The 13,762-nt window shown below is 45.9% G+C and overlaps 1 protein-coding gene across 1 annotated transcript in view; it reads left to right on the top strand.

Moving 5' to 3' along the window:
• Nucleotides 1–13,762, top strand: part of CDC73 (cell division cycle 73) — a 418,707-nt gene that overhangs the window by 213,340 nt on the left and 191,605 nt on the right. Inside the window, exon 10 of the mRNA XM_063940193.1 lies at nt 11,596–11,660. Within this exon, the coding sequence (XP_063796263.1) occupies nt 11,596–11,660 (65 nt within the window). The remainder of the gene's footprint in view (nt 1–11,595; nt 11,661–13,762) is intronic.

Here is a 13,762-nt window from a genome sequence, read left to right as displayed (position 1 = left end):
CCGGAACTTAAAGAGATACTAAGAAGGGACTTGCTTCAGCAAGGATCATGTCTGTTCCAAGACTTACCGCGGCTGCGTTTGACGGCATGGCGGTTGAACGCCGGATCCTAAGGGAAAAAGGCATTCTGGAAGAGGTCATCCCTACCCTGGTCAGAGCCAGGAAGGAGGTGACCACACAACATTATCACCGCATTTGGCGAAAATATGTTGCATGGTGTGAGGCCAGGAAGGCCCCCACGGAGGAATTTCAACTCGGTCGATTCCTACATTTCCTGCAAACAGGAGTGTCTATGTGCCTCAAATTGGGGTCCATTAAGGTTCAAATTTCGGCCCTGTCGAATTTCTTCCAGAAAGAATTGGCTTCAGTTCCTGAAGTCCAGAAGTTTGTCAAGGGAGTACTGCATATACAACCCCCTTTTGTGCCTCCAGTGGCACTGTGGGATCTCAACGTAGTTCTGGGATTCCTCAAATCACATTGGTTTAAACCGCTCAAATCTGTGGATTTGAAATATCTCACAGGGAAAGTGACCATGCTGTTGGCCCTGGCCTCGGCCAGGCGAGTGTCAGAATTGGCGGCTTTGTCTCACAAAAGCCCATATCTGATTGTCCATTCGGACAGGGCAGAGCTGCGGACTCGTCCCCAGTTTCTCCCTAAGGTGGTGTCAGCGTTTCACCTGAACCAGCTTATTGTGGTACCTGCGGATACTAGGGACTTGGAGGACTCCAAGTTGCTAGATGTTGTCAGGGCCCTGAAAATATAGGTTTCCAGGACGGCTGGAGTCAGGAAAACTGACTTGCTGTTATCCTGTATGCACCCAACAAACTGGGTGCTCTTGCTTCTAAGCAGACGATTGCTAGTTGGATGTGTAGTACAATTCAGCTTGCACATTCTGTGGCAGGTCTGCCACAGCCAAAATATGTAAATGCCCATTCCACAAGGAAGGTGGGCTCATCTTGGGCGGCTGCCCGAGGGGTCTCGGCTTTACAACTTTGCCGAGCTGCTACTTGGTCAGGGGCACACCCTGGCTGAGGAGGACCTGGAGTTCTCTCGCTCGGTGCTGCAGAGTCATCCGCACTCTCCCGCCCGTTTGGGAGCTTTGGTATAATCCCCATGGTCCTGACTGAGTCCCCAGCATCCACTTAGGACGTCAGAGAAAATAAGAATTTACTTACCGATAATTCTATTTCTCGTAGTCCGTAGTGGATGCTGGGCGCCCATCCCAAGTGCGGATTGTCTGCAATACTTGTACATAGTTATTGTTACAAAAATCGGGTTATTATTGTTGTGAGCCATCTTTTCAGAGGCTCCGCTGTTATCATGCTGTTAACTGGGTTCAGATCACAGGTTGTACAGTGTGATTGGTGTGGCTGGTATGAGTCTTACCCGGGATTCAAAATCCTTCCTTATTGTGTACGCTCGTCCGGGCACAGTATCCTAACTGAGGCTTGGAGGAGGGTCATAGGGGGAGGAGCCAGTGCACACCACCTGATCCTAAAGCTTTTACTTTTGTGCCCTGTCTCCTGCGGAGCCGCTATTCCCCATGGTCCTGACGGAGTCCCCAGCATCCACTACGGACTACGAGAAATAGAATTATCGGTAAGTAAATTCTTATTATTAGGAGCCACAGCTATTATATATATATTTTTTTAGGATACTATATATGGTACCAACATACTGCATTTTTAAAAAAATTTCTTATAATCTATCTGTGAGTTTTTTCACCTGTATTTTATTGGAGAAATAAATTACTCTATTGACTAGAATTTGAATTATATTATTATTTATAGCATCAATATTACTTGTAAAAAAAAAAAAGCGCTGGGAGATCCTTTTTCTTTCGCAGTTTATAATGAACACAATTTTTCTGAAAATTGCATAACAACAAACTATATGAAGAAACGCTGCACAGTGTTAAATTCTAAAGTTGGGGATAAGCATATTGGAGTATTTTTTTTTTTTTCTCTTTATTTTATTTTTCTTGACAGCCCATTAATGTGTTAAATATTAGCATAACATAACATCACATCTAGCAATCACAAGCATAAACATGCCTACAATTGTAATTCATTTCACTGCCCCATACCTTGCCTATTCAGCTTTCTTGTTTTGTTTTTTGTTTCTCTGTTTTATGCAGTGTGAACGAACACAAAAATAGTTCTCAGCCTCCTTTAGATCTCCCAGGCAAAGCATTCAGTAGCATTATGCAAATCTTACAGCCAGTGTTACTCCCCTCTGTGGATTATCCTTATCACTAGGGTATTGGTATTTTCTGGCTCTGATTGCAGTAATAGCACAAGGATATGTAAACGTAATTAGACATTCTAAATCCCAGCAACAGATAGATTTCTCCTGCAGGGTCCACAGGTTATCCACAGGATAACATTGGGGTATGAGGTAGCGTCAGCGGATTGACAGAAAACGATCAAAGCTTTTGGCCTCCCTGAATACAACGGGCCCGTCCCTGTATCCCTGCCTTCTGGCTCAGGCAAATCAGTTTTTTGTTTGGTGCGACAAGAGCCGGACCATGGTGAATGGGCTGCTGGTTTTTAGCGGCCATAAGCTGTTTTATTTTATTTTTATAGTCTTGCTAGTTTTTTTGGAGCGATCTTTCTAAAAAGCATCTTATACGTACCTTTTAGAAAGAGTCGCTCCAACAACTCCCCGCCGGGTCGCGACAACGCTTACCCACATGTACAGTGCTGTTTTGGTGGGTGTTTGTGTAGGATGTACTAGCAATTCCAGCAGACGTTACCAGGCTGTGGCCGGAGCAGAGGGAGAAGGGGAGGCATCGGTTCCGCTTAGGGGAAACACGAGACACTGTTTCTAGATGGAGACTACCGAACAGTCGCTGACGCGGCTGCCACCTCGGGTGCACCAGCGCTAGGCCTCAGGGATCATAGGCTCCAGGGATAGTATGAGGCCATGATCCCTAGGGTTGATGTCAGCAGTGGGGAGTAAGAGGCTCCCTTGGTTGCCCCTCCCCCCGGTTTATGACATTTCCTCCAAGTTTCCTGCTATGAACTTGAGTTCCTGCTCCCGTCTGAGAAGCTGTGTATCTAAAAGGACCCAGTCGCAGCATAAGCGGCTGTATGACTGGTGCGTCTGTGTTCACTTGGGCGTCTGTGTATGTTTACGGGGCGGTTGTGTACACTAATAGCGCCTGGATCCACTCAGCGTTCACTAACGTATTGGTTGATCCTGGTAGCGGGGTCAAGTCTCTCTGTATCCCACTCTCCTGAGCCGGGTGATACAGGACTAAGCCTCTATCTACCATTGAGTACGAATAGTTGGATAAGTGTCTGATGCATATGAGTCTGTAAACTATTGCTGCTGTTTCTTTCGCTGTGCGACTGAATACGGTTAAACTCCTATATAAGGTAATGCAGTAATATATGTTTCTCCTACATACTTGAAATGTATCTGTAGTTGATTGTGCTCATATTGCTTATTATACTAATGTATAACTTGTGACTGATTGCTATTGTGATTGCTGACTTTACTATAATTCTGTCAGTTCCTGTGTATTCTGATCCTCAATGCTGGTGCAAGGCAGGGAGGCATTGGATTGTATGTCACTTTAACAAATTTTCTCTAGAGGATGCTGGGACTCCGTAAGGACCATGGGGATAGACGGGCTCCGCAGGAGACATGGGCACTTTAAGAAAGACTTTGACTCTGGGTGTGCACTGGCTCCTCCTTCTATGCCCCTCCTCCAGACCTCCGTTTGATACTGTTCCCAGAGGAGCTAGGTGCATTTCAGGAGCTCTCCTGAGTTTCCTGTAAGAAAGCGTTTTTGTTAGGTTTTTTATTTTCAGGGAGCCTGCTGGCAACAGACTCCCTGCATCGAGGGACTGAGGAGAGAGAAACAGACCCACTTCTCTGAGTTTCAGGGCTCTGTTTTTTAGGCTACTGGACACCATTAGCTCCAGAGGGATCGGTACGCAAGTCTCACCCTCGCCGTCCGTCCCAGAGCCGCGCCGCCGTCCTCCTCGCAGAGCCGGAAGATAGAAGCCGGGTGAGTATGTGAGGAAAAGATAATCACAGGCGGCAGAAGACTTCAGATTCTTCACGGAGGTAATGCACAGCACTGCAGCTGTGCGCCATTGCTTCCATTCACCTCACACACTCCGGTCACTGTAAGGGTGCAGGGCGCAGGGGGGGGCGCCCTGGGCAGCAATTTAAACCTCCTATATGGCATATAAGTGTATATACATGTACAGCTGGGCACTGTACATGTATATAGAGAGCCCCCGCCATAATTTGAATTATTTAGAGCGGGACAGAAGCCCGCCACCGAGGGGGCGAGGCTTCTCCCTCAGTACTCACCAGCGCTATCTTTTCTCCACAGCACCGCTGAGAGGAAGCTCCCCAGACTCTCCCCTGCTTGACACACGGTGAAAGAGGGTTTTTTAAGTAGAGAGGGGGGGGCACATATTTGGCGCAATACAGATTACAAAGCGCTACTAGGTAAACACACTGTTTTTTTTCCTGGGTCATATAGCGCTGGGGTGTGTGCCTGCATACTCTCTCTCTGTCTCTCCAAAGGGCCTGGTGGGGAACCTGTCTTCAGAAAAAGGGCTTCCCTGTGTGTGAGTGCAGTGTGTCGGTACGCGTGTGTCGACATGTCTGAGATTGAAGGCTCATCTAAGGAGGAGGGGGAGTGTATGAATGCTAGGTCTCCGTCAGCAGTGCCGACACCTGACTGGATGGATATGTGGAATGTTTTGAGTGCAAATGTTAATTTACTGCACAAAAGATTAGACAAAGCTGAAGCTGGGTTACAGTCAGGGAGTCAACCCATGCCTGTCCCTATGTCGCCTGGACTTTCGGGGTCTCAGAAGCGCCCACTATCCCAAATAGCTGACACAGATACCGACACGGACTCAGACTCCAGTGTCGATTACGAAGATGCAAAATTGCAGCCAAGGGTGGCAAAATGTATTCGATATATGATTGTCGCTATAAAAGATGTTTTGCATATCACTGAGGAACCCCCTGTCTCTGACACGAGGGTGCACATGTTTAAGGGAAAGAAACCAGAGGTCACCTGTCCTTCCTCACATGAGCTGAACGATTTATGCGAAAAAGCGTGGGAGACTCCAGACAAAAAACTGCAGATTCCCAAAAGGATTCTTATAGCGTATCCTTTCCCGTCACAGGACAGAATACGGTGGGAATCCTCCCCTAGGGTGGACAAAGCTTTAACACGCTTATCAAAAAAGATAGCGCTTCCATCCCAAGATACAGCTACCCTCAAGGATCCTGCTGACCGCAAGCAGGAGGTTACCTTGAAGTCCATTTACGCACATTCTGGTACGTTACTCAGACCAGCTATTGCGTCGGCCTGGGTTTGTAGTGCTGTAGCAGCATGGACAGATTCCTTATCAGCAGATATTGAGACTCTTGATAAGGATACCATTTTAATGACTCTAGGGCATATAACAGATGCTGTCTTATATATGAGAGATGCTCAAAGAGACATTTGTTTACTGGGTTCCAGAATAAACGCTATGTCTATTTCTGCTAGGCGTGGCTTATGGACCCGGCAGTGGACAGGTGATGCCGACTCCAAGAGGCATATGGAGTTGTTGCCTTACAAGGGTGAGGAATTGTTCGGAGAGGGCCTCTCGGATCTCGTCTCCACGGCTACGGCAGGTAAATCAAATTTTTTGCCATATATTCCCTCACAATCTAAGAATGCGCCGCATTATCAAATGCAGTCCTTTCGTTCCAATAAAAGCAAGAGAGCACGTGGATCGTCCTTTCTTGCCAGAGGTAAGGGCAGAGGGAAAAAGCTGCACACCACAGCTAGTTCCCAGGAACAGAAGTCCTCCCCGGCTTCTGCAAAATCCACCGCATGACGCTGGGGCTCCCCTGAGGGAGTCAGCTCCTGTGGGGGCACGTCTTCGACTGTTCAGCCACGTGTGGGTCCACTCACAGGTGGATCCATGGGCAATAGAAATTGTTTCCCAGGGTTACAAGCTAGAATTCGAAGAAGTGCCTCCTCGCCGGTTTTTCAAATCGGCACTGCCGAAACAACCCCTGGAAAGGGAGATAGTTTTACAGGCAATTCACAAATTGTGTCTTCAACAAGTGGTGGTAGAGGTTCCCCTGCTTCAAAGAGAGCAGGGGTACTACTCAACTCTGTTTGTGGTTCCGAAACCGGACGGTTCGGTCAGACCCATTTTGAATTTAAAATCCCTGAACCTTTACTTAAAACTGCTCAAGTTCAAGATGGAATCGCTCAGGGCGGTCATCGCCAGCCTGGAAGGGGGAGATTTTTTGGGGTCTCTGGACATAAAGGATGCATACCTGCATGTCCCCATATATCCTCCTCATCAGGCGTACCTGAGATTTGCGGTACAGGATTGTCATTACCAATTTCAGACGTTGCCATTCGGGCTTTCCACGGCCCCGAGAATTTTCACCAAGGTAATGGCGGAAATGATGGTGCTCCTGCGCAAGCAGGGTGTCACAATTATCCCGTACTTGGACGATCTCCTCATAAAAGCGAGATCAAGGGAGAAGTTGCTGAGCATCGTATCACTTTCACTGAATGTGTTACGGCGACACGGCTGGATTCTCAATATTCCAAAGTCGCAGCTGAATCCTACAACTCGTCTGCCCTTCTTGGGCATGATTCTGGACACAGACCAGAAAAGGGTTTTTTTTCCGACGGAAAAAGCGCAGGAACTCATGACTCTAGTCATGAACCTGTTGAAACCAAAGCAACTGTCAGTACATCATTGCACTCAAGTTCTGGGAAAGATGGTGGCAACATACGAAGCCATTCCATATGGCAGATTCCATGCAAGGAACTTCCAATGGGACCTATTGGACAAAGGGTTCGGGTCGTATCTGCAATTGCCTCAGAGGATCACCCTGTCCCCCAGGGCCAGAGTATCTCTCCTGTGGTAGCTAAACAGTGCTCACCTTCTAGAGGGCCGCAGGTTCGGCATTCAGGACTGGATCCTGGTGACCACGGACGCGAGCCTCCGAGGTTGGGGAGCAGTCACACAGGGAAGAAATTTCCAGGGACTTTGGTCAAGTCAGGAGACTTGTCTTCACATCAACATCCTGGAAATAAGGGCCATATACAACGCCCTACGTCAAGCGGAGATCTTACTTCGCAATCGACCAGTTCTGATCCAGTCTGACAACATCACCACAGTAGCTCATGTAAACCACCAAGGCGGCACAAGGAGCAGAGTGGCAATGGCGGAAGCCACCAGGATTCTTCGCTGGGCAGAGAATCATGTAAGCGCTCTGTCAGCAGTGTTCATTCCGGGAGTGGACAACTGGGAAGCAGACTTCCTCAGCAGACACGATCTGAATCCAGAAGAGTGGGGACTTCATCAGGAAGTCTTTGCACAGATTGCAAGTCGATGGGGACTACCCCAAATAGAAATGATGGCGTCCCGTCTCAAAAAAAAAAAAGCTACAAAGGACATAGCCCGAAAAGCGTTGGACGCCTAGCAAAGCCGTGTATACAGTGGAGACTGAGGGAAGTGACTTCAAAGAACAGCGCCGCCGCCGCAGCTCCCACGAGCATGCGGTGAAGCACTACCCTGTCGGAGACATCAAGGGAACCAGCCGGCAGGAGTGATCAAGAACATCTTACAAAGGTTAGTTAGCCAGGGACAGTTGGGGAGCTCTGCACCCAGCAACTACCTTTGCGGCTCCAGCCGCCGGCAATTACCGGGACCCGCCGCTGTGATATACGAACTGCTACACCACAAAAATACCCAAAGAAGCTTAAACATTTTCTAACAAATTTTCTTTTTACAGGTATTGCAATAAATATTAATCCCATATTTACATCACACTTACATCATTTTATATTTTGTTTCTTTAGCTATTTAATTCATTTATCTTTTTACAGCAAACCTTTTTATATATAAAGAATTCACATATCAGAATACACATTATTCAAGCGCTCCCTTGCATCATTTATTATTACAAAGGTATTGCGCCAGGTCAAGAGACCCTCAGGCGGTAGCTGTGGACGCCCTAGTGACACCGTGGGTGTTCCAGTCGGTATATGTGTTTCCTCCTCTTCCTCTCATACCCAAGGTGTTGAGGATAATAAGAAAAAGAGGAGAGAACAATTCTCATTGTTCCAGATTGGCCACGAAGGACCTGGTATCCGGATCTGCAAGAAATGCTCACAGAAGATCCGTTACCTCTTCCTCTAAGGCAGGACCTGTTACTACAAGGTCCCTGTCTGTTCCAAGACTTACCGCGGCTGCGTTTGACGGCATGGCGGTTGAAAGCCGGATCCTAGCGGAAAAAGGTATTCCGGATGAGGTCATTACTACGCTAATAAAGGCTAGGAAGGACGTGACATCTAAACATTATCACCGAATATGGAGGAAATATGTTTCTTGGTGTGAGGCCAGGAATGCTCCTACGGAAGAATTCCACCTGGGCCGTTTTCTTCACTTCCTACAAACTGGAGTGAATTTGGGCCTAAAATTAGGCTCCATTAAAGTTCAGATCTCGGCCTTATCCATTTTCTTTCAAAAGGGATTGGCCTCATTACCTGAAGTACAGACTTTTGTGAAGGGAGTTCTGCATATTCAGCCTCCTTTTGTACCTCCGGTGGCACCTTGGGACCTTAACGTGGTGTTAAGTTTCCTTAAGTCACATTGGTTTGAACCACTTCAGACAGCGGAGTTGAAATATCTCACCTGGAAGGTGGTCATGTTGTTAGCCTTGGCTTCGGCTAGGCGAGTGTCGGAATTGGCAGCTTTATCACATAAAAGCCCCTATCTGGTTTTCCATATGGATAGAGCGGAATTGCGGACCCGTCCTCAATTCCTGCCTAAGGTGGTCTCATCCTTTCATATGAACCAACCTATTGTCGTGCCTGTGGCTACACGTGACTTGGAGGATTCCGAGTCCCTTGATGTGGTCAGGGCTTTGAAAATTTACGTGGCCAGAACGTCTAGGATCAGAAAAACAGAAGCACTGTTTGTCCTGTATGCAGCCAACAAAGTTGGCGGCCCTGCTTCAAAGCAGACTATTGCTCGCTGGATCTGTAACACGATTCACCAGGCGCATTCTATGGCAGGATTGCCGTTACCGAAATCGGTTAAAGCCCATTCCACTAGGAAGGTGGGCTCTTCTTGGGCGGCTGCCCGAGGGGTCTCGGCACTACAGCTGTGCCGAGCTGCTACTTGGTCGGGGTTAAACACCTTTGCAAAGTTCTATAAGTTTGATACCCTGGCTGAGGGGGACCTCCTGTTTGCTCAATCGGTGCTGCAGAGTCATCCGCTCTCTCCCGCCGGTTTGGGAGCTTTGGTATAATCCCCATGGTCCTTACGGAGTCCCAGCATCCTCTAGGACGTTAGAGAAAATAAGATTTTAAACCATACCGGTAAATCTTTTTCTCGTAGTCCGTAGAGGATGCTGGGTGCCCGTCCCAAGTGCGGACTACTTCTGCAAGACTTGTATATAGTTATTGCTTACATAAGGGTTATGTTATAGTTTCATCGGTTTTGGACTGATGCTATGTTGTTTTTCATACTGTTAACTGGGTAGTATATCACATGTTATACGGTGTGGCTGGTATGAATCTTGCCCTTGGATTACAAAAATCCTTTCCTTGTACTGTCCGTCTCCTCTGGGCACAGTTTCTCTAACTGAGTTCTGGAGGAGGGGCATAGAGGGAGGAGGAGGAGCCAGTGCACACCCAGAGTCAAAGTCTTTCTTAAAGTGCCAATGTCTCCTGCGGAGCCCGTCGATCCCCATGGTCCTTAAGGAGTCCCAGCATCCTCTACAGACTACGAGAAAAAGATTTACCGGTAGGTTTAAAATCTTATTTTAAAGTGATTGCAGTCACAAATTGTGTAGTAAACACTGTACAGGTGTATGACATTTATCATGTCCAAGAGAGGCAAGGGTGAGGAAGATACTCTCCACAGCAGCACCTACAATAATTTCATGTTTGTCTTGCAAAATTGGGTTTACCTCTCAGGATCTGGTTCAAAATGGATCATGTGCAAATTGTTTTAGCTTTCACCAAAGCCTCTTGAATAATCCACGGCAGGAACAGGTTCAAGTTGAACCACCATGGGCTGCTTTTGCACAGACATTCAGTATAGCTGAGTGGATAATGCCAGCTCCTATACCAGGAATAGGTTACCCTATTAACCCTTACATGCAACATTCCACCTAGGGTTAATCACATCCAGTACAGGAAATGGAAGCCTCTCAACAAAAACAGGCTGAAAGGCCAGTGGTAATTAAATCATATAGACATGAAACAACATCTTCACAGTCTATACATGTTTCAGATGAGGACTCATCGCACTCAGGGTCTGCATACAGAGACGAGGATGAAGGCCTCAGCTCAGTAGTGCTATGAAAGCCGTATAAAAGGTATAAAAATCCTGTTTTTTGTTTAAAGCAATACGTATAAAAGGCCAGAACTAACAGGAAACACCATAAAAAAAAACGCCGGTCACGCATACCCGACCCGTAGGAAGTACTACTGGCAGCTGTCCATCTTTGCCTTCTTCAGGCAATGGACAACTGCTATTGCTGTGAAGATGTTGGTAGGAGTAGAAAAATAAAGAAAACAAGCAATTAAGATTATCCGCCGGTCTTGCTAGTTTAGAAATTGGGATTTAAAGTGTCTAAACTCTAGTACTGAGCATTTACACTGGTATCCCTCATATGGATGAAACCATTCTTCTAGGCCTTGGCGTAAGAACGTAGGGGGTGATTCATTTGTTTACTGGGTGCCCACAATTGCGTTACACTGTCACTTAATACAGGGAGGTATGCAATTATTTGGGCACCGATTATGCTGTGCTCGTGCCCAGAATTGTCACTAAAGTGCTTCCTGCGATGCGAAAAATCCCATTGGAGCGCCCAAACTAAACAGTTTGGGGTGATGTGAACAAAAATGTTGTATCTGACAGCATGTTCGCCCATACGGCAGCACAATTGAATTGCTGCCGGTGGGCACATTTTACAGGCGGCAGCCCTATAGACAATTGAATTGCTCCCATAAAATGATACGAACAGAAATATATGCACTTTGCAAACTAATTAAATGGTAAGGCTACTAACTTTCCCTTATTGTGTAACAGGTTTTCCAGGAGTCATGAAAGGTTTTTCTTTTTGTAAATAAGACTAATAGTGTAAAACAAAACAAAAAAAATCCCAACCCTTCATTTATTAAAGTGTGAGCATTTTGCAATGACCAATCGTACAATTATATATTCCAAGGTTTAATCACTTTCTATATACTATTCTATTGACATTATTTGAAGTGTATTTTTTTGTTTTCCTTTTACATCCTAGTCCTAGAATACGGTCAGTCTGACTACGTTGCAGCATAAAAACTAGCTCAGATAAGAATGAGGTACATGGGAGCAATACAATTCCCACATACAAATTACATATTGTTGTCATATCCTAATAACTGCCAGCATTCAGCTCCTGCTCTATGTGGTGCATTTAAACAAAAGTATGTCATGAAAAATGTGTAAAACAAATTAGGCATTGTCAATGAGGAGATCCTGCTATTTACATAAAGATATGTGAGTGTAAGTTGTGCTGAAAAATTGTCTTCTCTCTTGTAGAAACGGAAGGTTTCAAAATTGACACTATGGGAACATACCATGGAATGACACTGAAATCTGTGACGGTAAGTTTCACAAAAATAGTACTGACTCTAGATTGACATTCTTTAGGGAAGACGGCCTTAAGAAAAGCAAATGTTGATAAATTTTTTGCAGTTATAAATCCTGTGCCGTATACTTTTCTTTAGTCACTATTTTCTGGATGTCTGCAAATATGGTTAGTTGGTTTGCTTATGTTCTACCAAATTGGTCCATCAACATAATTTATATGTCCTGTAAGGTTTAATGGACACTTTGGGCAGCCTGTATCTAATTGTTCATCTAGCAGACTTCAAAGTTATGAACCCACTTGTGTTATCTGTTTTATGCCTAAGCATTTTATAAAAACTTTATGCCTAGTCATTTTGTAACTAGAGCTTTGAATCACTCATGGATACACCTTCTAATATCCGATCTTTGTAATGGTCATTTGGGTCATAGTGTGTATGAAACCTGATACCCCTTTCACATCGCCAAAATAACCCGGCTTTTTACCGCTGCCGAGTCGACCCGGGTAGAGGTGCAGTGTGAAAGCGCCAGTCTGAATATCCCGGGACGCCCAACCCGGTATTTGTTCCCAGGTTAAAAGAAGGGTTGAACACGTGTCGGACCCGAATTATTGTGCTCTAAAAGCTACAGTCCCAGGATATTCGACCCGGCTCTGAAGCAATAGCGCTGATTGGCTGTTTGTAGTCAGCTGAGGTCTGTTTACTGTACTGCACTGTGATCATACGTTTTGGAAAGCAATCTGCACAGTTCTGCACTACTTTGGACCTCATTAGCCTTGGCAAACTGGAGTGATGAAGAAGTCATGGAGTTGCTGCGGATCAGGGATGAAGAGGATATACATAGGCAGATAACGGGTACAGTCAGGGATGGGATAACATATCGCAACATCAGTAAAATGCTTGCGGCATCAGGGTTTATTAGGTCCCAACAGCAGGTGGTCAATAAGTTGAAGGCTCTCTGGAAACAATTTCACAAGTTTAACGAGGCTCTCTGCTGGGACATGTGCTCTGTCGGCCATGATTGCTGCACTGTGAGCATTCCCCAGCCCCCTCCCTTTCTTGTTGAAAACTGGGAACCAATCAAGTCCTTTTAAAATGACATCACACTGGTTTTAACATGGTCGGGTTGTGCAAAAAGACACCAACATGGCAATAACCCGGGAATAACCTAGGTCAATATTGCGATGTGAACGTCTCTTACCGGGGTCGGAGCCGGGTTGGAGCCGTGTTCAAATCCCGGGATTGCGATGTGAAAGGGGTATGAGAGTGCTGGAATCAGTCAGGTGAATTTTATAAACCATACATCAGCAGTGGTTTGCTTGCAGTTAGTGTTTTGACCGCACAATACATTGAAACATAAAATGGTTCACCTGGTAAAATTTTGATTATTATTATCTAATATAGCGCCATCATATTTTGTTGTGTTTTGGAATTGGGAACAAAATTGTAATAAAACAAGTAAAGAGGTTAGTGGTCCCTGCTTGCAATCTATAGGGAAGTAGGAATTTGATACACAAGGATGAATGCTACATAATGCAGAATGGTACAGCCAGGTTAAAGGTTCTTGCATAGCAATATTGGCCTGGCGTCAAGTTGATGTATAAGTGTAGAAAAGAAAAAAAAATCTCAAGACTAGAGCATGCCAAGTTGTTGTGAAAACTGCATATCCTAGTATTTCCTAAAGAGCAAAGCAGTCTCAGCAAGTGCTGGGAAATGTAGTTTCAACACAGCTGGAGAGCCACAGTTTGGCCAGGCCTGGTGTAGAGGGTAGGTAATAAGTATAGTTTACGAGGGCACTGTGGGTGGTTCTGGAATGTGATAAGCTTGTTGAAAGAACACTTGAACGTTTGTCGACTAAAAGAACGTCTTGTGCGAGGGAGGGCTTTCTACAGAGTAGGTGCTGCCTGAAAAAAGTCCTAAAACCATGAATAAGAGCAGGTAATAAGGGTGGATGAGAGATGCAGCGCATCTTCTACAAGATTGAGCCATTCAGGTTCAGTCGGACAACGTCACAGCGGTGTCCTACATAAACAGGCAGGGCGGAATGAAGAGCAGAACTGCGAGGTCAGAGGTAACAAGAATCCTCCTCTGGGCAGAAAGGCACGCGCTGGCGGCAATAT

The sequence above is a fragment of the Pseudophryne corroboree genome, chromosome 9 (assembly GCF_028390025.1).
Source record: "Pseudophryne corroboree isolate aPseCor3 chromosome 9, aPseCor3.hap2, whole genome shotgun sequence".
Lineage (NCBI taxonomy): Eukaryota > Metazoa > Chordata > Amphibia > Anura > Myobatrachidae > Pseudophryne > Pseudophryne corroboree.
This window is presented reverse-complemented; position numbering and strand designations above follow the sequence as displayed.